General features: G+C 43.0%; 1 protein-coding gene across 1 annotated transcript in view; it reads right to left on the bottom strand.

Annotated features, from left to right (window-relative positions):
- CEP112 (centrosomal protein 112) overlaps positions 1–25,083 on the bottom strand; it is a 464,588-nt gene that overhangs the window by 430,033 nt on the left and 9,472 nt on the right. The window contains exons 3-4 of the mRNA XM_054976905.1: positions 22,856–23,046; positions 21,472–21,641 (exon numbers count right to left, since the gene is read on the bottom strand). Coding sequence (XP_054832880.1) covers positions 21,472–21,641; positions 22,856–23,046 — 361 coding nt within the window. The remainder of the gene's footprint in view (positions 1–21,471; positions 21,642–22,855; positions 23,047–25,083) is intronic.

Here is a 25,083-nt window from a genome sequence, read left to right as displayed (position 1 = left end):
CGGATCCGACACTCCCCTCGGACCAATACCGTTGGCTACGGGCAGAACATGCAGGCGACGGTCCCCTAGTCGCCTCTCGGATCCGACGACGCGGAGCCGGGCTCGATTCCGGCGTAGGCGAGCGCCGCCCGCTCGACAAAACCACATAGGCCCCCGGATCCGGCACCTCTTCCTCAAGGAGGGGATGGTCTGGGGAGTCCAGGTGAGGTGATGGTGTAGGTGGGGACACCAGGACCACCTCTTCTGCAGACCGGCGCCGAGGGGACCGAGAGCGATGCTTGGTCTTCTTCTTAGCCTTCTTTGGAACCGGCTCGGAAGAAGCCCTCGGAACCGACGCCCTCTTGGTCGACGCCTTCCGCGCAGCCTCCGGTCCCGGGACTGCCGCAGGCCCTTCGACCGACGCCGGGGCTGACCTTATCGGATCCGATCCGCTCGGTTCCGGCCTCGGAGGCGACCTCTCCGGTTCCGACCTCACCGACGGCGATTTTCACGGCGATTTCGATGACCTCGCCACCGAGCCTGCCCTTGACGCCGACTTGCTTGCCGGGCGGGATGCAGCCACAGACTTGGAAGCCGCCACAGAGCCCACTCTAGATTGTCCCCCGGCATGGGTGGGGACTTGGCCAGCCTTCTCCGCGGCCCCCGGCTTCTCCGCCTCAGAGGGCCCAGGGGCGTCCAAGACCCGCTGCCACAGCGAAGCCTTGAGGCGGGCGGACCGCTCCTGCCTGGCCTTATGCGTGAACCCCTGGCAGATCCTGCAAGTGGGGACTACATGTTCCTCCCCAAGGCAGAGCAGGAAACGGCTATGCCCATCCGTTTGGGCCATCTTAGCACGGCACTGGGCGCACTGCTTAAACAGGGCCTTAGAAGCCACTCTGAGGGGCAAGCCAAAAACGCGACGTCAAAAAACAGTCCGGATCGATACACTACCAAATCAGTCAGTCCAAATCACGAAGCAGAAGAAAGGTCAAGTCCAGAATCCAAGTCAAGCACGAAAAAAGGCAATCCAAAAGACACAAGAAGCACGGAGCTACTAGCGGAAACGTTCTCCTCAAGCGGCGGCAAGAAGAGAACTGAGGGAAGGGGCCGTTGGCCGCTGGAGGAGCATGTGACCGTTTGGGCGGGAAACGGTCGCTGAGGCGCGCGACAAACGGCCCCTTCGGAGCTAGGGAAGCGGTGAAGAATCTTCCGGCGGCTGGCCTGCGCGTGCGCAGTACCCATGTGTGGAGGCACAGAAGAACGAAGATGAAGTGGGTATAACAGATACAACTCTGCAATATATAAACAGAACAAGCAACTGTTTAAAACAGAAAGTCTTTACAGGCTTTCTGAAAAAGACCAAGGAGATGTTCCTGGTTTCTACAGAAGAGAAGTTGTAGAAGTAGGGACGCAACATCAAAAAGGCTTCATTGCCTACAGCAAACCGTATTTCTGACTGTGGTAGCATTTCCAAGAATATCTGAGATGGTATACACTAAAGTAACCTTTACCCAAGCCATGTAGAGTGCTAAAAGTAAAAACCAACTGTAATGATTTTAAGTAATTGTGTCTATCTTTAAATGCTTGGTGTGGTATAGATGAAGAGTGGGGGTGAAAGAGAGGGGTGAGGGAGTGAGATGATTGGCTGATGACAGAGTGTGTGGGCAGTGAGTGAAGGCAGTTTTTAGTTACTGAGTGGAGAAAAAAGATTCAGTCAGGGCAAGAGAGGCAAGCTGTGCGCACACCTGAGCATGTTTAAGCATTTCTGAGAGAAATATTGAGTCTGGTATTAGCAGGCAAGTTGTGTGCAACCTGAGTATTTTTAAGCAGTTCTGAAAGAAATATTTAATCAGGAGAAAGCAGGCAAACTGTGTGTGTGTCTGAGAAAAGATCTTACTTGTAACTGAGAAATTAATATCAAAAGTAAGCAAACTGTATGTGACGCCTGAGAGAAGATCTGTGTGACTTGGTTTAAGTAAAAGTAACTTTAAGAACTGAGAACTAAGTCTTTGAAACCATCAAGTTTTAGAAATAATATGAAACTGATATACTTCTTATAAAAATAAAAGTTTACTTTGGGTTTTTTTTATATCCCAGAGTATCTGTCATTCCTATATCCCATTCCTTTTCCTCAGGGCCACAAAGTACCACGAAAAAGCCTGACCCTTGGGCACGTTACAAAAAGGAGAAATTTAAGTTATTCTACAATTTAATTCCTGGTGGCAGCAATCTACCAATAGGGGAAAGAATAAAAGGCTTAAAGACCAAATCTACCCAAGAGAAAAAGGGGTCGCACCAGCATTTTAAGATTAGCACAGAAATGAACTTGCTATTTCGATATTGTGCTACATGCTCCATATGGAGAGCAATGAGTAACTTTTGAGTGGCCCCATTCTTAAATAACTGAAGTTTCTGAATTCAGTCAGCCTCACACCCAGCACATTACAGTACTTATCAAGACGTTAGCAGGGTAAGCAGACCAGCGGTGAGGTCTCCTTTTTCCTGCTAAAGGGGGTACCTGGAATATCATTCAAGGAGAAAAAGCATTCCTGGCTACAGGCAACTTAGAGACAGCTTTTGTGAAGCAAAACAGGATCTCTGATGGCAATAATAACAAATTAGTTTGAGTGAATAATTTTTTCAAACAAGTAAAGTAATCCATTTTGAACAGAGAAACTACCACGGTAACACAGTTAGACCGTCCTAACAAAACACTGCACCAGCAAAAATGCCGGCCTCCTTCAGTCGATGCCACTGAACAACATCACCATCTGCTGGTCATTTCAGTGACTTACAGAGAAGACATAAACAGCCACCCTGAAAATGCTTCGCGCTTTTACAGAGGAAGGCAACATGCTTCGATCTCGGACCGATTACTATATCCACTAGCCTAATGAGGAAACAGTCTAACAGTAAGTCATTTACTTTACAAAAAAACAGCGGTGCCACTGTATTTAGCTATTGCTTCTTTGCATATTCCAGGTATTCTGAAGCGTGCTTTCAATTTTTGTGTCATATTATATATTTTTGTGCCATATTATATATAAACTCTAATTGGCTATCAAATACAGAAGTTGGCTTTAAATGGCTACTCGATACTGAACACAGCCTACATGCTTAGGTGAGACCTTAGAGAAATAGTCTGGCTGCCACAGAACAGAAAAGCCCTGATATATGGCAAGAAGGAGCCTTAGGTGGCTGCTGAGATGCTCCGGTGGGCACAGTGTTTGCTTTTGGAGAAAACTGATACTGCTTGAAAGATTATCACTGTCTGTCTGCTTTCCCACTCAAGCATTTGTTTATTTACAAATATACACCAGAAGTCTCCAGGAACTCAGTGCCACAGGAGGCAACAATGACTACTACTGTATACGGCTTTAAAAGGGGATTAGACAAATTAACAAAATATAGGCCCACCAATTAGCCATAAATAGAGCCTCCATGCTCAGAGGCGGTATACTTCTGAATGCCAGGTGCTGGGGGCAACACAAGGTTTTGGCCTCTCTGCCCTGACTTGTGAGTCTTCCAGGGCATCTGGATGGCCACTGTTAGAAACAAGATACTGGACAAGATGGACCATTGCTCTGATCCAGCAGCAGTCTTTTAAAATGATTATTTACTTCATTTATACACTTCCTTTCTCTCCAATGGCTCACATCATTCTCCTCTTCTCCATTTTTTCTTCACAACCACCCCATGAGGTAGGTTAGACTGAGCATATGTAACTGGCCCAAGGTCACCCAGCAAGCCGCCATGACAGTTCAGGGAATTGAAGCAGGGTCTCCCAGCTCATAGCTTGACACTCTAACCACAGTGTCAGTGTGTTGTAAGAGCCAATGTGGCGTAGTGGCTATTGTGATAGGTCTGGGCATCCCGGATTCAATTCCCCACTCTGCCAAAGAAGCTCGCCAGGTGACCTTGAGTCAGTCATATACTCTCAGCTTAACCTACCTCATAGGGTTGTTGTGAAGAAAAAAATGGAGAGGAAAATGATGTAAGCCACTTTGAGCCCCCAAAGGGGGGAAAGGTGGGATATAAATGAAGTAAAATAAAATTAAAAAATAGAAAATAACAGCTCACCATTTTTACATCGCTTCATAAGGAAATTGTCCCTGGAAGGCTGCTCCTAAAACTTCCTACTGCCCAGGGAAGCAGAAAGAACCGAACAATTTCAACCTCTAAATACTTCATAATCAAGAAAGGTGCATGATGATAACACAATGAAAGCCAGTAGAAAGTGTGCCACATCTGAATCCCAAATTGAGAATTGTGTTTACAAATAAAGCCCATCCAACCAATGAAAACTTTGTCCAAAAATATCTTAGGCAGAAAATTATAAAATTATGGATGCGGTGGAGAAGCAGAGAGAGCTTTTTTCCCCTTCACTTATAACACTAGAACTAGAGAACACCCAACGAAATTGTCGGGACATAGGTTCAAAACAGAAATACTGCTTTACTCAGCAGGTAATTAAACTGTGGTATTTACTGCTGACAGAGGCAGTGATGGCCACGAGCACGGACAGTTTTAAAACGGGGTTAAACAGATTCATGGAGGAAAGGCCCATCAACAGCTACTAGCCATTTTGACTTACGGAAGCCTCCATTTACAGAGGCAGCAAACCTCTGAACGGAAGTGCTGGGAGGCAGCACCAAGGGACAGCCTTGGCCTTTGTGGCCTGTTTGCCCTCTCCGGGGCAACTGGTTGACCGCTGTGTGAAAACGTATTCTGGAGTAGTGACTTGAAACACAACATTTACCCCTCATTCCCTCTATTCCACTTATTAGGGCTCAGGGAATCGAACAAAGGCCGTCGGGCCTTTGGTTGAGAGTCAGCGAATTGTCTCCTTTCTGTTTGCCACACCTTGTATTTTGCTGGCGGCGGCCGCCTTAGGCTGTGCCCCAACTATGTACGCGGTTTTTAAGATATTTATTATAGCCTCAGTTGATCATGGAGGCAGTTTGTTTGTATTGTTTTTATAATTTTTAGATATGTATATGGTTTTGATTGTATAATATATGTTGTTAGCTGCCCTGAGCCTGTTTGCGGGGAGGGTGAAGTATAAATTTGATAAAATAAAATTAATACAATAAAGGTATACAATGCTATTCTAGATTGAATAGTGCCTGGATGGAAGATTACCTTGAACCTTATATCTCATAGGAAGGAAGAGAAGTATAATTAACAAGTGTCAGAAATACAAGATGAACAGCTAAGTTTCATTTTCAGTCACGTGGACCATGAAGTGGTTGAAATGACATTTAAAAAATTCACTTCAAATTCTAGAACAAAAATATTGGGGGGGGGGGTATTTACTGTATTTACAGTTGCACCCACCACAGGAGATGAAGGTGTCTAAACTTACACAGCCTTCAAATCAGACTCAAGCCCCCAAGGGGAAAATAAGCATCAAGAAAAGCAAAGCACACAACCCGTTCCTGCCTGATAAATGGATTACAGGAGCCAAGATCATAACTACTGTTATTTATTTATTTCTGGGGCACCTTTAGTAACTTGGAGCAGTACATAAAACAAAACAGACGTACCAGCAGACCATGCCCTCAGGCTTACAAACTGAGAGAAAAGACATTAAAAAGGAAAGAGAAGTGGAGGAAGAGCTGCTTGAGAATGCCAGGTGTACATAAACAACAAGCATTTAAACCCACACGAGACTCCTCTTGGGAAACAAAGAAGGGAAAACAAGCTCCCTGCAGCTGTTTGTCCTGTTGCCTGGGGTGGGGTTGGCCATCATGCCCACTGGGTCTGCACTAAAGAATTCTGCACCAAGAAAAAAATGTTTTTAGAAAAATGCAAACAAAAGAATTATCAATAAATTAGCACTATTTGCATCATTACGGCTGCATAAAAATCAAAATACAAAAATCAAATTCTCATAAATCATGGGTGACCTGACCATGGGTCACAGAAAAGCAACAGAAGAGGTACACGCCAGTGTGTTCGTTTCCAGAGGGGGAAGTGCATGCTCCAGTCAAAGTCTAACCAAGGCCACATAACACTGCATATGTACTGTCTTGTACCCTAGAACGGCTCTCACAATTTCAACTTTACTTGCAGCACTCCGCCCCAGAAGTCAAAGAAATAGACAGTTTAGGCCCCTTATTGTTAAAACCATCAACTTGCCTGCATGATTGTTTCACATGACCACTGTATTCCAAAAACCTGTATTCTCAGATTACAGAAATTAAAATCCTGATTTGACCAAACAAGTAACACTGAGAACAACTGCAGGAAATGAGCCATTCCTGCAAACTCATTTGACATTTGTAGTTTTTCCTTACTCCCAATCACAACATTAACTACTGTGAGTGATGCATCTAGCCCCCGATGCACTAACTGCTTATGATATGAAAGATATGAGCCTCTCACTCTGATGTACTTCGTATCGCAAAAGCACTACGAGCCAAAACACACGTTAAGAAATACCTAGGTTCAGCATGTGTTCTCTTACCTCAAGGTTTGCCGGGATCTGTAGGCGTCCTGGAAGCTTAAAGTTTAGCATTTACAGAGCAGCAGGGAGGGAAATACAGGCGCCTGTATTTCCCTTCCCCTTTCTGCTGCTCTGTAAATGCTAAACTTGTTCTCTTACCTCAAGGTTTGCCGGGATCTGTAGGCGTCCTGGAAGCTTAAAGTTTAGCATTTACAGAGCAGCAGGAAGGGGAAGGGAAATACAGGCGCCTGTATTTCCCTCCCTGCTGCTCTGTAAATGCTAAACTTTAAGCTTCCAGGACGCCTACAGATCCCGGCAAACCTTGAGGTAAGAGAACACGTGCTGAACCTAGGTATTTCTTAACCTGTGTTTTGGCTCTACGTGTCTGATGGGACAAAACCTTACCAGATCCAGCCCGGGAGACTGGGACGCATGGACCAAGCAAGCAGAATGCAGGGCAATTAGGCTTATTGCACTCCTGCCTCCCATGCCTCAAACTGTAGCTCTTTGAACAAGAAAGGCCCTGAGAAAGATCCCTTCAACACTCCTCTGACATTCTTTCCTCTTTCATCCCAGTTTGGTAGGAACCCCGATGCAATCCTATCCAGCAATCAAGAGTAATCAGTCACTTCTAAAATAATTAAGATTTTCCTGGGAAGGAATAAAACTAAAACTTGGGAACACATTACCAATCTTCAGAGATACTCAATGTGAATTATAGTTTTATTAGGCACCTGAATAAGCAATTCCACCTCTGGTCCCCAAATGGAATGCTGAATTATTGTTTTATTGCCAGGAACCTAAAATAAGCAATTGCACCCCTTGTCTCCAGCCAGAATGTTGATAAAAACTCATCAAAGTCCTTACCGCTCCCAGGAGACAAATATCAAAGTTCTTTGCATACAGGGCCATTCCACCCCGAGGTCCATTCCACCCTATAAATATTTGGGCTCTGACTCAGCCAAGATGTACACACTTCCTTGGGACTCAAGTGTCGCACCCTCAGTGTTTGCTTCCTTCGCAGACGCCAGTCATTCTCTGCAGACCTCGTTTCTCAACTAATAGGTAAAACTTACACTGAACCTTACTCTATTCCCCATTTCTAGGACTCTTGTTTGTTTGTTATATGTATGCTGCTTTCCTCTTTAATAAAAACTACCTTTGTCTTGGAAAAAACAAAATCTCATCAGCTTCCTGGGAGAAGAACCCCATAGAAGTTGGTGGAAAATCCTGCTAGTTACCAACCTCTCGCTAAACCTACTCCTTGCTTGCTAATTTCCCCCTATTTTGCAAGGAGCCCCATCCAGGTGTCACTACCACTTTAGAAACAAAGTTTATTAAAAGACTAGCTTGATACCCGGGCTTCGCTATGGTATTTAACTATTTTAAAGCCAGTTATAATACTTACGAGTATGTAACATTTTTTGGTTTGTTTTTTTTAAGTTGGTTTTTTTTTTTTTTTGAAAAATTTTTTTATTGGGTTAGAGCATTATTATTTTTACATTACATTCAATTTTCCCCTAATTTTTCGTTTCTAACCCCCTCCCTTTCCCCCCCTTTTGTTGACTTCCAACAGCTTTCCCACCCTCTGTCCCTTTTCCCTTACTTCTATAAAATTCATCTGTCTAAAACAAATATACATTCTCCATTATATTAAGCAGTACATCTTTAACTCCTTTACTTATTATACACCCAAACCGTACGTCTTTAGATAACCAATTTATCCCATTTTCCAGTTTTGAATATTTCTATATATCATAAACCTATACATCGTAAACCATAAAAATTTCCCACATTTAAATCAAACAATTTGATTTATTCTCTATATATTACTCATTTCATCTTTTTATGGTAATTCTATCTAACTTATCACATAATCAATCAATTTAACTCTTCTATGCATTCAGTTTGGTGCATATAAATCTTATCAGAGAAAGAAAATATTGTTAGTTACTCAATCCTCATGCTTAAACCTTATCATTAATTATTCTCTATCAATATTCTATCACTTAATCTTTACATATCTATATATATCTCGATCAATTAATCTAACTGCTTATAAATTCACATTTCTCTTCCTCCCCCGGTAAAGACACCCCTCTCTTTTATACTTTTATTATACTTCAGTAGTTCTCAAACTGCCACAGTTTTCCTCCCACCTCCCATTTCTTCTCCAGATATTGTTTCAGCTTCTCCCAGTCTGTGTTAAACTGCCCTGAGTCCAGATCTCTCAGTTTTCTTGTCATCTTGTCCATTTCAGCCATGTACAGCAATTTGTAGATCCAATCTTCAATAGTTGGCACTTCTTGTACTTTCCATTTCTGCGCATACAAAAGTCTAGCTGCTGCAGTCATATAAAATATCATCGTCCTATGATGGGCTGGAATTCCCTCCATTCCCAAGTTTAGCAGCAGGAGTTCTGGGTTCTTATTTATTTGAAACTGTAAAATTTCACTCATTTCTCTTATTATTTCCCCCCAGAACTGCCTAGCTACCTCACATGACCACCACATATGATAGAGGGAGCCCTCATGTTTCTTACATTTCCAGCATTTGTTAGATGTATTGAAATTCCCTAGCGCAATCTTCTTTGGTGTCATGTACCAACGATAGATCATTTTGAAAATGTTCTCTTTAATATTAATACATGTCGTTGTCTTCATTGTAGTTTTCCACAAGTATTCCCATGCCTCCATTGTTATTTCTTTATTAAAGTTTATAGCCCATTTCACCATCTGTGTTTTAACTATCTCATCCTCAGTATACCATTTCAACAGTACTTGATATACCTTGGATATTCTTTTCTTGTCTTCTTTAAGAAGGGTCTGCTCTAGTTCCGAGTTCTCTGTTCGTATGCCCCCTTTTGCAAAGTCCGAGTTGTATAAGTCTCTAATCTGTCTATACTGAAACCAATCATAGTTAGGTGATAGTTCCTCTTGCGTCTTTATTCTAAGTTTAGATACTTCAATCTTAGTTATTTCTTTGTACGTTAAACATTGTTGTTCATTATCCACAGCTCTCGGATCTATCACCTCATATGGAACCACCCACAAGGGGGTTCCTTCTTGTAAGTAAGTTCTGTACTTCTTCCAGATTGTATATAGACTTCTCCTTACAAAATGATGCAGGAACATCGAGTTGACCTTTACTTTGTCATGCCATAGGTATGCGTGCCATCCAAAAATTTTTTTATATCCCTCTAGGGCTAATAGTTTCTTATTCTTTAATGTCATCCAGTCTTTTAGCCAAACTAGGCAGATTGCATCATGGTAAAGTCTCAGATTGGGCAGTTGCATTCCGCCTCTCTCCTTTGCATCTTGTAGAACTTTTACTTTCACTCGAGGCTTCTTGCCTGCCCAAACAAAATCTGATATTTTCCTCTGCCATTTTTCAAATTGTTTAGAGTCTCTGATGATTGGTATTGTCTGTAACAAAAACATTACTCTTGGTAACACGTTCATCTTAACTGCTGCAATCCTGCCCAACCATGACAAATTCAGTCTATTCCACTTGATCAAGTCTCTCTCTATCTGAGTCCATAATTTTTCATAATTATTCTTGAACAAATCTATATTTTTTGCAGTCAGCTCAACTCCCAAATATTTCACTTTACTAGTTACTTCACAGTCCGTTGTTTCCATTAACAATTGTTGTTTCTGCTTAGTCATGTTTTTACATAGTATCTTTGACTTCTTTTTGTTAATGAAGAAACCTGCCAAATCACCAAACTCCTTGATCTTATCTATCACTTTTGGCATGTTCTCCAATGGATCTTCTACAATTAACATTATGTCATCTGCAAATGCTCTAACCTTGTATGAATAGTCCTTTATTTTTATTCCTCGTATTTCCTCATCTTGTCGTATTTGTATCATCAGAATCTCCAATACTAAAATGAACAACAATGGAGATAACGGGCAACCTTGTCTTGTTCCTTTACTAATCGTCAATTTCTTGGTCAATTCATCATTCACTACAATTGCTGCAGTCTGGTCTCTATAAATTTCTCTAATTGGTCTGATGAATCTTTCTCCCAATTGTAGCTTTTCCATAGTGGCAAACAAAAAATCCCAGTTTAAATTGTCAAACGCTTTTTCAGCGTCTACAAAGAAGAAACCAACCTCTTTATCACAACGCTTGTCATAGTATTCAATAGCATTGATCACTGTCCTTAAATTGTCTCTTATTTGTCTGTCCGGCAAAAAGCCTGCTTGTTCTTCCTCTATGACTTCCGAGAGCCACCCCTTCAGTCTCTCCGCCAATATCTTCGCAAAAATTTTGTAATCATTGTTAAGTAATGATATAGGCCTGTAATTTTTCACGTTAGTCAAATCTTGGCCCTCTTTTGGGATCAATGATATATTCGCTTCGCTCCAAGTGTCTGGAATTCTTTGATCCCTGAAAACTCCGTTCATCACCTCTTTTAGGAATGGTGCCAGTTCGTTGGCCATTGTCTTATAAAATTTAGCCGTAAGTCCATCTGGCCCTGGCGCCTTTCCTAGATTTGCGGACTGTATTGCCTTACTTATTTCTTCATCAGTTACTTCACTGTTCAACTTGTTTCTCCAAGCTTCCGAAATCTCTGGAAGTTTAGTTTTCTCCAAATATGATGCTATTGATTCTTTGGTTACTTCTTTTTTATTATACAGCTTCGCATAGAATTTATAGAAGGCTCTACTAATGGTAGTCTGCTCCAGGTACGTTTTATTTTCTTCACAGATTTTATTTATTATTTTCTTTTCCCTTTTCTTCTTCAATTGCCATGCCAAATATTTCCCAGGTTTATTAGCACCCTCAAAGGCTTTTTGATTCAGTCTTTTAAGGTTCCACTCCAATTCTTTATTACTCATTGCTGTTAACTGTTCTTGAAGAATTTTGATTTCCTGATGTATTTTCTTTTTCCCTGGTCTCTTTTTTAACTGTGCTTCTTTGGCCTTTATTTTCTCCTCAATCTCTTGTCTCTTCTCCTCTTTCTTTTTCCTTGCTCTGCCATTTAAGTCCATTAGTATGCCCCTTACAACCGCCTTGTACGCGTCCCAAACTTTACTGGTTGGTACTTCTTTATTCACGTTGTATTGTATAAAAAACTTAGTCTCTCTTCTCAATGTTTCCGTATTCTCACTTTCCTGTAACAAGTCCTCATTTATTCTCCAGGCTTTCCTTTTTCTCCTTTTTCCAAATTTCCACATAATTGGGTTGTGATCTGAGCCTACCATCGGCATTATTTCTACCTCCTTAGTCCATAACGCTAAGTCCTTTGAGGCCCAGATCATATCAATTCTTGATAATGTAAGATGCCTTGCAGAATAAAAAGTAAACTGTCTGGTTTTAGGATATTCTCTCCTCCATACGTCTTCGAGAGTCTCTTGTTGAATCAACTCAAAAAAAAGCTTTGGCAATAGTCCTCTTTTCTTTTGTGCTTTTGTAGTCTTTTTGTCTAATTCCAAATCTGTCACTCCATTGAAATCTCCAGCAAGAATTATCTGGTCATATACAAGATCGTCTAGGTGCTTCCTTAAGTCCTCAAAGAAGCTTTCCTTTGCACCGTTAGGTGCATAAAGTCCGACTACCAACACTCTCTTTAAGTTCCAATTACATTCCACTGCTACAAATCTAGCTTCCACATCTCTCATAACAAGTTTTGGCTGCAGCTCCTCTTTTATATACAACACCACTCCTCTTTTTTTCTTGTTGGAAGCCGCTACAAATTCTTTGCCCAATTTTCCAGATTTTAAATATTTTACATCCTGTTTTCTAATATGGGTCTCCTGCAAACAAACAATATCACATTTTTGTTTTAATAGCCAATGAAAAATATTTTTTCTCTTATTCGGTGAGTTTAGTCCATTTACATTCCAAGATAATACTTTACACTCCATATTCATGGTTTTGTTGGTAAGTCTTTTTCATTGTCCTTGATAAATCTCTCCATCTCCCGCTCAGATCTGATGCGTTTTTTTGCCCCTCCAAACTCAAAGGACACTCCTTCCGGTAACTCCCATCTGTATCTGATATTCATGTCCTTCAAAGTCTGAATTAGCACTCTATATTTTTTCCTGTCCAATAACACTGATCTGGGCAGTTCCTTCATTATAATAATCGTCTTGCCATCAATCTCCAATGGATCTTGAAATTGTTTTGTCACAATCCTCTCTTTCATATTTCTAGTTGTAAACTGCACAATCACATCCCTTGGTAGTTTCCTCTGGGTTGCAATTCTCGAGTTCACACGATACGCCACATCTAGGATAGCCACAATTTCCTCCTCCTCCTTCCCCAGGTAATCAGCCAACACCTCAGTCATCTGTTCTTGCGCTGACTTCCCTTCCACTTCTGGCAGACCACGAAAACGAAGCTGCTTCTCCATGTGTTTAGTTTCTGCAACTGACATCCTCCCCTTCACCAGCCTCATCTCTGTTTGTTGCGTGTCTATTAAATTCTCCATCGCGTCTTCTACTGTTTTAACTCTCTGCTGCGTTCCTTGTAATTCACTGCTAATCGTTTCCACGCCTTTTTTCACTTCTGACAGCTCCGACTTTACTGTCTGTGTAACTTCCTTGACCTCTTTAATAAGCTCCAATTTCGTGTCCTTAAGTTCTTTCATCATGTCTATAAGTTTTTTGTCCAAATTTTCTATTGCCGATTGCCACTCTTTTTTCGACATCGTGGGGCTTGCTTTAGCTCGCTCCCACGAATCTGCTCTCTTCCTCAGCTCCGTGGCGTATAATTAAACGTTTTCCTTTTTTTTAAATGTCCCAATCTTTGCCAAAATTAATTTTTTATATCCAAAATGTCGGGCGTCTTTTCTCTATGGTTTCTCTATGTTATTGTAATCCAAGATGGCCTACTTCCTCTTCCGCTGAAGCCACGACCCTTCCACTTTCAAAGATGGCGATTCCCCACTTCCTGTCCTTTGGCAAGGGCCGCTTCCCTCCAGCCACTCTATTGTTGTTACGCACTTCCTGTCTCCCGTCTTCCCACAGCAGGTCTCGCGATGGTGTCTTTTTCCCACAGCTCCAAAACCACAGGTATTCAAAACAATAGTCCGATTTTTGTAATAACTTCTTTAAACTTAGTCTCTTTTAAAATACAACTCCTGCCGAGTCTTCACCTCCTTTTCACTAGTCTGTTGCAGTTTAAAAATCTACTTTCTTTCCTCTCTGTTTTTGTCAATCTGTCCCGTTTCAAGAGATAGCGATCTTTACCTTGTCTTCAACTTTCTCGGGTTGTAATCGCTGTTTCGATCTTAAATTCTCCTCTCGACTTCCCTCCCCGATCGAAGCTTGGGTATGTAGGTCTTATGCCAGCCGAATTGGCCCCAAAATTGCCGCAGAGATTATAGCCGACCCGTCACAAGGTGGGACCTCAAGGATCGGGGGGGAGACTCCTTGTGTAGAGCCCCCCCTCGTCCGAGATCTAGCTCACCCTAGGGTCTTGAGCGTTCTTTGCCTGCTCCCCGCCTGAGAGCAGTCGGCCGCGGGTTATTTTCACCCCTCCGGCCGGTTAAAACGGCAATCCGGTCAGCTCCACAAATGGAGCTGCGTTAGACCTCCATGAATCCCAAACCGGAAGTTGGTTTTGTAGTATAATAGCATAGTACCCGAGCTTCACAAAGGGGTTTGAATAAAGCAAAGCGTGTTGATGCCAAAAACCAAAGAAGTGAATTTCAAAATGTAACATTTATTGGAGAAATTTTAAAAGAATGTAGTGCAATAAATGAAGTGAAAAAATACATAAAACTGAGGGTTTTTTCCTAATGAAGGACCTCTTTGTAGACCACATTAGCGGTTTCCCCTTCAGGTGCTAGCATCACCAGGCTGCTGGGTGAGCTCCCTCTGGAGCAGGCCACGTAGAACTGCCCATGTGAGAAGCAGTCCTCCCTCAAGTCAAACCATGTACCTATTTCTCTGCCTCATCTCTAAGCTGCTTCCTCCTTTTAGTGTCAGTGTATCTTGCATGACGTCTGCCAGGAGGCTTCTTGGGGGCAGTAAGAGGTGATGGATGCAAGAGGTGCAAGGTGGAATTGGACTGAGGGAGGGGTGGTGTGTTGGGCACTTCAGCAGGTTCACGTGAGACATTCGCATCAAAACAGCCCACAAAAAGGTTGTGCACCATCTCCCCATGAACATTTAAACACTCATTTTCCATACTGACTTTTATATAAAATCCCTATTCAAGAGTCTTGTATCATCTTTCTTCAACAGTCTGCAGCTTCCTTGACCTGATTTTACCTCAGAACAAAGAGTTCCACAGCTGACCAATCAGAGAGGGGGGTTGCAAGCAGGCAGGAGCCTGCCAGCCACACAGGGAAGCCAGGCCCCACAGGGAGACTGGCAACCCTGATGAACTTTTAGGGGAAGACTGGGAGATACATTTTACCTTAGGACACATTCAATGACTCCCAATAGCAACTGCATACTGTTTAGAATGTGGGGGTTAAGGACCAATCCGGCTATATATGCAAATGACCTCTATGTTCCAACTGTCTTGGTGGGGGCAAATGAGGTGTGGAATGTTGTGAGCCCCAATCAGTCCACATATGCAAATGACCTTGAAAGGCTGGCCCAATCAGGGAAGAGTGGCCAAGCTGGCAGTGGGTGGGGGCGCAACCAGGCAGCAGCCTGCCAGCCACACAGGGAAGTTATATCCCTATGGGAAAACATATTTGACCCCTTTTTACCCCCTTAGGGGGCAAATTTCTTAAAATCCCTTCTTAGTTGGTGTTTACATCATGAAAGGAATTTTCTCCCCAAATTTCATGTTTCTAGGTCCAGGGGTTTGGGCTGGGAGCTGATGCATCAGTCAGGACACTTGTCTTTAAATATATAGATTTTACAGCTACACTAGTCTCTCATTAATGTAGGACGGGTTAACATGCTTATGAAATATTCAGCATTTAACAATAAACCCTTAAGGAAGTGGCTTCACAAACATTCCTCACAGTTGAAAAAATTTTAAAAATTGAAACATGAAAAAGATGAATCTAAGATATCATTTGGAACACTGTACAAACCTTCAATGAAAGAGTTTTGAAAAACAATCAGACACAATAAAGGGGGAAACAGTGATCTGAGGTTTTCAAAGAAACTTGTGATCTATTTCGGCTCCAAAGTACAAAAATTAGTCACCATAACAAGTACATATATGTGGAATAATACAGGCTACCTGAGCTTGCTTTTGGCGGCTGTAGTGTTTTTGCTTGGGCTGAATCCATTGACGGATCTCAACACCTTCCTTAGGTAGCCACTTTACCTGCACGACAAAGGCAAATGGCCACACAGGTCTGGAAGCTGTAAGGAAGAGAGCAAAGGGCCAAATCGCCCTCTCCCGTTTCCTTCCATCAGCACTGCTGTGCTCCACAATGCCGCCTTCTGACCCATTTGACTATTATACTATTCAAATCCCACGGCTCCAGGAATAAATTTTCCTGGGTTTAGACTTTCAGGGGGCATAGCCCCTTCCACTGACTAATCATGCAACCCAACCCAATCTCTTTGTTCTCTTTGAAATTCAGCTGGGGAATACCCTTCTAGCCTAGGCCACAGCGGAAGTTTCCTGGGCAAGGGCATTCAAAAATGCTTCCTCCCAACTTAGCAGCAACATTCTGAACACCTGTCAGCACCAGGAGGCAAAGCCAAATGCCGTCACAGGCTGGCCCACTTAGCTCCAGTCAAGAGGCATTGTAACTGTCTGAGTTGTCCTCTCCTGCTGTAAAGCAAGTTACACTAGGGCAGAAGCAAAAGGAAAGGAAAGAGTGCCATAAGCTATGCAGTGAATTACAACTACAAATGAGAATCATAATACAGTTAGAGGTGTTTATCAAAAAAAAAAATCTGTGTTATCTGGATCTGGGTTTCAGGGATCCAAAAAAACCCCAGGATCCCTGAAATCTGCGTAAAATTCTCTAATACAGTTCTGCAAGATCAGAGAATCCCAAATTTATCTGACCATTATGCCCTATGGGGACAACTATCCGCGTGGTTGGGCGGCATTTTTCAAGGAAACTCCACCAAATTTGCAGGAAACTGACAGATTGGCCTCCAACGTATCTGTCATGTATTAAATGTTTCTAGAGTAATATGCTAGAATAATGTGCCTCTTGGTACATGCAGAATAAACCCTGGTTTCTGTGGCGATGTTGCTAACTGCTTATCTTGCAGGCAAGGTGTTTTGATTGTGAGTTCCGGCCGAAACTTGAAAACCTGACCTTGGTTTCCACACACACAGACTGAACTAAGCTCCTCTCTTCCCTCCTCCCCTTTTCCCAGGCACTGCTGCGCCAAAACTCCTAACAAACTTTTCTCTCCACTGGGGGTGGGGACACCAACTATAATTGACCTTACCTTACTACCTTTAGGTATTCCAGCCAATTCACCTGTCATAGCATCTTGATACTGGTATCTTTCTTTAATAAAACCATCTTTAACTCATACACCTGAGTGATGCAGTGAACTGTTTGCGAAGTACCTAGCCAGACCTGACAGGAACCTGCTCCTAACTGTCCTCTACTTCTGACTGTCCCCCAAGTCCAATTCTATGGGCCCCTGAACAAGGTGCCCCCAGCCGATCTCCACTGTTTGCTAGGAAGGGAAATTTTCTAAACTGGCTCTCAGCCAGAAACACACAGTGGTAAGGCGGCCACTGGCCAAAGGGACATTCCCAAATGCAACCGCAACCCAGAGAAAGCCCAACAGAACCAAACTGAAGCAAAGGAATGGAATCCCTCCCCAGAACCAAAGTGAAGACCAACATCAAACCAGAGATTCATGTTAAACCAGAGAAATTCCACCAAAACCAAATTGAAGCAAGGGATACTGTTGCAACGTAGCCCAACAGAACCAGGGCCACTCACAGAAGCCAGGCAGAACAATCAGCAAATAAATGAACAGCAACTGTCTAGAACACTAACGCCAAAGTTCAAACAATTTGGCAAAAGCCAAATAGCAAAAGTAGTTTTTAAAAGGTTAACTATAAGACAAAACTTGTCCTTTCCCCCTTCCCATCCTATCCTTCCCAGACATCAGAGCCAACCGTCTTCTCCTAAAAGACAGGAAAAACCAGTACTATGACTCTCAAACCAGTTCCTCCAGCAGGCAGCACAGGTCTCTTAACACTGCAGCAACAGGCAGGCAGCAAATCCACTGGTAAATCCACTTGATACTCTATGGAAATGTCCTTGATACTGATCATACTAATCTCACACTATGTAATTCGCCTTGAGTCTCAATGAGAAAAGCAGAATATATAAATGACAAATTATAAATCCCTTCCTAAAGGCAAAGAGAGCCAGCAGCTGGCAGCACTAGTCAACAGCAGTCTGTCTCCAAGACCACACCACACAAAATGGAGACTGCTCTTAGCCACGTTTGCTTTTTTTTAACTCCCTTGCATGCAGTTTGAAAAAAGCTCTCTCCTTCTCAGAGAATCCCATTGGCCAGGCTACTGCACATATTGGCCATTCCCTCCCCCCTGCCTCTGTCTCCGCTCTTGGAAAAAAACATGGGAGAAGTCAGCCAGCCAAGAGGCTGAAGCCATGTTTCCTAGATTAACCGAGATTTTTGGGGGGAGGGGTTAATCCAGGTTCCTGGATAGAATCCAGGATACTCCAATTTGATCCAGGAAAGCCAAAGTTAGCCAGATCAGCATAAATCTGGCATTTTTTTGTCCAGTTTCCAGACCCAGATTGCACATCCCTAAATATAGCGCTCTGCACTTTAATGAGCCCTTTCATCAAATGATTTCGTTACTGAAATATCGTTTCCAACAACTTTTCAAAGCAAAAACAAAGAAAATAATGTAAAGTTCCTAACTAGAATTTTAAAAGCAGCCAGGGTTTTGATACCTCAAGTTTTGGGGACATTCACAACAGTACTATTAGTATTACTGTGATTAGGATTGGTTAGTACTTTACAAAAAAGAAACTTTCCTTCGTTGAGAAGTTTACAGACTTTGAGTGCCAGAGAGGCAACAAAACAAGGAGAGGAAAAAATGACAATGTCCATAAGGGATCGATATATCTGACATTTCATCAATGGAACTCTGATGGGGAGGGGGTAAGTACTTTCAAAAGATCAGTCTGACATTCTTCCGACAGGATCTTGAAAAATAAAGCAAAAAGTGACATAGCAGCACTACAATTTTTAACCTCAGGTTGGATCATTTTTAGTCTATGCTTTTAACCCGGTCCATGCACCCCCTCAAGACTATCATGCCTAACTCTAAACACATTATTTATATAGCTGTCACTGAAACATACAGTAACTCAATCAACAATTATGCTGCTCCTTTCCTGCAATATTTTGTTTAAAACATTAATATGCTGTCTTTCAATCCAAATAGGGTTTCCAAGGCAGCGAACATCAGACATTTAAAATATTAACATAACATTTCTATGTATATATAAAGACAGTAAGACTATATAGACATACAAACACACACACAACTAGGGAAAGAGGACAGTAAGAGTTTACTGGAGTTATGCCAAACAAAATAAAGCCGCTTCGGTTTCGGGTTTTGGGAATCGCTTCGGTATGCTCCGTGAAGATTCGGAGCGTACTGAAGTGAGGGGGGAGAACTCCCCATCACCACCACCCACCCTCCCTGGGCAACCCCTCTACCCCCACCCAAGCGTGCATGTGTAGGCCCTGTTGCCAAGCAGCAACAGGGCCTACACATGCACACTTAAAACCATTCCCATGACAGCATCTTGAACTAATAGCCCTGTTCACCCCGGGGAGACCCCTCCACCCCCCACCCAACCCTGGAGAGACCCCTCCAACCCTCACCCACTTACCTAGTGGCGGGAGGGTTATCAGCTGGGCGGAGGGTCACCACCACCACCACAGTGGCAACACAAGGCAGCGCAGCCTGGACCCAGCTGGCTCCTCTGCCACCACACTGCCACCCGAGCATGCGGGGTGGTGGGGAAGGCCGGAGCCGCCGCCTCCGGCCCTTCCTGCCCCTCAAATGGCCGCCAGTGCACCAGCATGCTGCAGCCATTTGAGAGGCGGGAAGGACCAGAGGCGGCGGCTCCAGCCTTCCCCACCACCCCGCAGGCTCAGGAGGCAGTGCAGCGGCAGCAGAGGAGCCAGCCTGGAGCCACTGCAAGGTAGGTGGGGGGGGGTTGATGTTTAAAGGCCCCCACCACTGCTTGTAAGCAGCGGTGGGGCCCTTTAAACAGGCCCCAAAGCTTTCCGAAGCATTTCCAAATGCTTCAGAAAGCTTTGCTTCGATATTCCAAAGCGGGGCCAGCATGCTGGGGCATGCTGGCCCTGCTTCAGGAATACTGAAGCTTGCCGAATGGGGTCCACTTCGGGTATCTTTACCGGAAGCAAAACCCAACTAGCACAGCCCTACTCAGACTACATTGTTGGGAATTTTGCAACACAATGTGGAGAGAACATTACATTAATTGCTTAAGTACTGTATATGTTGACAACAGCTAACGGCAATTAAATGGAAAACTGAGGAATTTCCAACCAGAGAAAACTGGAAAGACAAAATGGCAGAATATGCTGTAATGGCAAAGTTAACAAACTATATAAATAGAAAACCGATTAAAGAATTTGAAAAGAAATGGGAAACTTATTACTCCTATTACAGACAGAGATGGAGGGAAAGAGAGAGAGAAATCAGATTTGCAAATTTTGTTATGGGTTAGATCTGCAGAGGCTATAACAATGCTGTTTAATTTTTTAACATGATATATACACTAGTTAAATTGATTTAATATTTTTGGATGAATGTATTGTAAAAGTATTTTAATATATACGGTAAAATATTTCATAGATGATCTAATAATGAGATTCAAGGATGCAAAGAATAAATATATTTGAGTATGGTTGCGTTATATAGAATCAAAGAATCAAAGAATCATAGGGTTGGAAGAGACCTCTAGGATCATCTAGTCCAACCCACTGCACAATGCAGGAACTTCACAACTATCCCCCAACTGCCCCAGTGACCCCTGCTCCATGCCCAGATGGTAAAACATCTCCAGGATCCCTAGCCAAACTGGCCTGTGGAAAACTGCTACCCGACTCCACGGTGGTGATCGGCATTACCCTGCTGTAAGGAGAAAGCCCTATTCCACCAAATACAAAGTAAAACTTTGGTTCAGGCTTCATGCCTTGTAAGAAATCTTGCTAGGCCTGTTTACTGGGAAAGGCACAGCTCTGATAATTAATTGCTTTCTCCCTGTTAGAGAGTGACCTCAACTCTTCCCATACTCCCTAAACTTTCTCACTGAGGGAATGTCCAATTAAGAAATGAGCCCCAATTGGTTCCCTGAATGGGCTGATGGCCCCTCCACTTTTGAAGATGCTTCTGTTTCTAGGCAGTTTACCATTCCATACCATGACCAGCCTTGCTACCTCGTAACCACCACCAGCTACCAGCTATGCAAGAGGAGAGCTTCTAGCTCCGTGCCATTTCTAGGATGCCTAGCATAAGCTGGCATGGATGGACTTTGGTAAGAACAACCAGCTTTGGAACCAACTCAGAGAATGTTTAGTCAGTCAGCAAGTAGTATTTTTAGCCAGTTAGGACACAGATCAGCAAGCTGTTATTTGCTTTTTGCCTTGCCTAAATGCTTTCAAGAGCAATTTCTGCCTAGCACATGGTCCTATGTTCCTTCTTTAATAAACTCCTAATACATTTTACCAACCTGTCCCAGTATTGCTTGCTAAGGAGGTACACACACTCATAAGAACCCAGGAAGCAGTGGTGCTTCAAACTAATGACCAGAGCTCTTAGAGGCCCCTAGAAGTCTTGAGTGGCCAGGAAAGCCAGTGGGAAAAAGTGGATGAGAGCCTCTGCGTCGATACACCTGGGCATGTCGATACACCTGGGCATGTAACAAAAACCAAGCACTGATGCAACCCCTTCTGCCCTTCCCCTCACGATCTGCCCAGGTTCACAGAATCAGCATTGCTGTCATATGTCCATCTAGCCTCTGTGAAACTATATTTTAAAGGCCAGATGGATGTTACATTTTTATAGTCTTTGTAATGTATATTTTTATGACTGAGATTTCTAGCTCTTACCTGTGAACAAGTGGTGAGGCTACCAAAGCAGACTCTTCTCTAAAAGAAAGTTTCCAGGATTCGTCCAGTTTAGAATCACTTTGTCCGAGTTCTCCCATGACCCAATCAGGTAAGTCTTCCGGGTTCTCTCTCCACACTCTTGTGGAATTTGGTTCGTCAAAATAGATTGACTACATTAAAAACAGCGGGAATAAAGATGCTTTTTAGATTTGGCCCAAGAATATCTCATGGCTTCTTTTTATAAACTCGAATTGTCAGATCTTATGTAATAAGAGCTTAATAAAAAGCCAAAATAACACCAAAGAAATACATCTAATCAACACTTAACACGTATACAGAAAAGGATTCATCTCCAGAAACTGTCTTAGCAAGGGGTCATTTTGTAGAAAAAGAGCTGGAGGAACTCATTAGCATAACTCATTAGCATATGCCACGCCTCTTGCCATCACCGTGTGCCATTAGTATAACTCATCTGCATATGCCACACTCCCTGACATCACCTATTCTGACCGTTTTGGACCCAATCCTGGCCATTCAGGGCCAAAGTTGGGCCCAAAATGGCAAAAAGGGGCTGAAAATGGCTGAAAAGGGGCCCAAAATGGTCAGGATTGGGCCGCTGCTGAGTGGGAGAGTGATCCACCACCTGTCAGAGGCCCGATCCAGGCCATTTCAGCCCCAATCTAGGCTGAAATGGGCCCAAAATGGCCGAGTCAGGTGGGCGGGGCCACCTGTCATGTGACCTCCTTGGGGAACTGCTGGAACTGTGTTCCTCCTTGAAATGAGCCCTGGTCTTGGCTATAATTTCATGATCATCACCTTAACTGTGCGTGCCATTTGCTTAATTAGAGACATCCATTACCTATAACAGAGTCGACTAGAGTACATTTCTCCATTATTCTGATAACCATGTCTGTGATTCTGTCACAGATAAACCTATACCTCCACATCACCATCATTTTCCTTGTTGTTCTATACAATGGCTTATAAGCAGACTAAAGGAGCAGATCTGTAAGACTTTCAGAAACAGTTCTGCATTTTGCTCTCACCAGACATCAGCACAGTCCAGCAACTTTGGCTGTTAACCACAGATATACTCACTTGAGTATCACCTAAATCCTCTCAGCAATCACCCTGACAGAATCACCAAACTATTCTTTTAAATTCCACCATGGTAAAAGCAAAGAACAAAACCCACACAAACAAAATATCAAACATTTATCAACTGTAACCGACAAGGTATCAGCAAAACAAGTAACTTGCCCTGCTTAATCCATAACAAAATACCGTATGCGATCACATTCCCAATGTGATCTGTGCATATTTACATCAATACAACATGCTTATGGTCTAACTTGCAGACTAACACATTAAGTTATATATTCACCATGTACGAAGGCAGGGTTTTCAGCGTTCCTGTTTCAGGTTTCTGTGTAAAGGGGCCTTCCAGAACACCTCTTTTCAGCATATGTAGCAGAAGTTTTGCATGCAGGTTCCGGTTCTTTCGACCAACAATCCCCGTACCAGCACCAGAAGGTTCACACAGTTTTTTAATCCAAAGGGCACATCTCTGACGTTCTGAGAAGAGGGGGGAAAAGAGGATTGAGGTGGCAGTAAACCAAAGTTAAAAGTAGAAGTTACAGTGGTCAGCATTTAACTTTTTCCCAACAATATAATTGTGCACTGAAGTCACAATGCTGTATTGTAAAATAAATGTTAAAAAGCAAATCCATTCATCCTAAAATGGAATTGTTGTAGAAACTATCACTCATTATATGGCAGCAACACACTAAAGCAAGGAAACATTAAGATATCAGCAGCATGATCCTTCACACAATTATATGAACATAAAAGACAGTTAATGGTTTGGAGGAAAAAAAGTACAGACATCACAGACAGTCCATCACATGAAACATTTTTACTAAATAGAGAAAGAAAACTGCAAAACATGAGAATGTAAATTACAGGCTTGTAGCTACACAATTGCACAATTTTAATATGAGAACGTACATGCATTGTACTTGGGTATTGTGCATGAAACAGCCAACAAAATGGGGGGGGGGGGGTTTCCCAGTTAAAATGATTCATCCACAAAGGCTCATGGACCCTTCTGGATTCCAAAACGCCTTGGAGGATTTTAGAATTCCAGACACATGTTCCATGGAAGCTGCTGTAGGAGTGTGGAACGCAAAGCTCCTTGGAGCTATTGACACCATTGCTCCTTGTTGACCCCTCCGACCCTTGGGATGGAAACCAGCCCCACGGTTCACGATGGAGCTGGCTGGCCTACAGAGCACTGGAAGATGTCTCGAAAGACGCTGGCAAAAACCTTGCATGGAAACTGATAGAACATGCTACAGAACTCTCTGGAGGTCCTATGAAGCGGAAATGAGGGCAGCAAAGAAACATTATTTCTTGGCAACCATTACATCGGCTATTTCACAACCATCCCATTTGTTCAAGATATTCCAGACATCTTCTAACCCCTAAATCTGAACCTTTACACTCCCAAGAACAGTTATCTGTGAGGCCTTTGCTAAGTTTTTCGATGAAAAAATAGCATGAATATGCTCTGATCTAGATGCTAGCTGCAAAGCAGACAAGATGGAAGAAATGGTTAATACACCATCTGGCTTACATCTGATCTGCCCTGAACCGATTACAATGACAGATCTTAACAGGATCCCGACATCTATGAAAGCCACTACTTGTGTGCTCAACCCTTGCCCATCTTGGCTGATAAAATCATGTAAGGACCACATAAGTGAACCACTGAGGTCGATTGTAAATCAAGTGCTCAGGGCACCTTCCCCCTGGCCACTCAAACAGACAGTTATCCATCCACTAATTAAAAAACCTTCCCCAGACAAAAATGATGTGGCCAATTATTGCCCAGTCTCTAACCTGCCCATTCTGGGCAAAGCGATTGAGAGCGCAGTAGCTGACCAATTCCAGATCTTCTTGAATAAATCTAGCACACTGGACCCTTTCCAGTCTGGATGCAGACCAAGGAATGGGACAGGGAAAGCATTAGTAGCGTTAGTGGACGATCTTCATCTGAACATAGACAAAGGCCATGCCTCCATATTACTCCTCCTGGATCTACCTGTAGCCTTTGACACAGAAGACCATGCCATCAGTTGAAGCATTTAGAGACAGAAGTGAGCATCAAAGGATGAGCCTCAGACTGGTTTAAATCGTTTCTCATGGAACGGACTCAAAGGGTTGCTATCAGAGATCAGCTATCTCCAGAATGGGAACTATCTTGTGGGGTTCCACAGGGCACAATCCTATCCTCCATGTTATTCAACCTCTACATAGAGCCTTTAGGAGAACTCGTTCACAGCTAGGAGTTGGATATCATCAATATGCAGATAACACCCAACTCTACATCTCGCTATCCAGGTCCCCACAGGATGTAGTAGGAATCTTAGATCGCTGCCTGACAGCTGTGGTGAAATGGCTGAAAATGAACAAATTGAAATTGAACCCAGACAAGACAGAAGTGATGCTTGCTGGGAAGGCAGAGATCTTGAAAGACATTGTACTCCTCACTTTTGATGGCGTTTGTCTGACCCTTGTGGACTCGGTTAAGAGCCTAGAGGTCATAATACT

Source organism: Eublepharis macularius, chromosome 4 (genome assembly GCF_028583425.1).
Source record: "Eublepharis macularius isolate TG4126 chromosome 4, MPM_Emac_v1.0, whole genome shotgun sequence".
NCBI classification, from domain to species: domain Eukaryota; kingdom Metazoa; phylum Chordata; class Lepidosauria; order Squamata; family Eublepharidae; genus Eublepharis; species Eublepharis macularius.
This window is presented reverse-complemented; position numbering and strand designations above follow the sequence as displayed.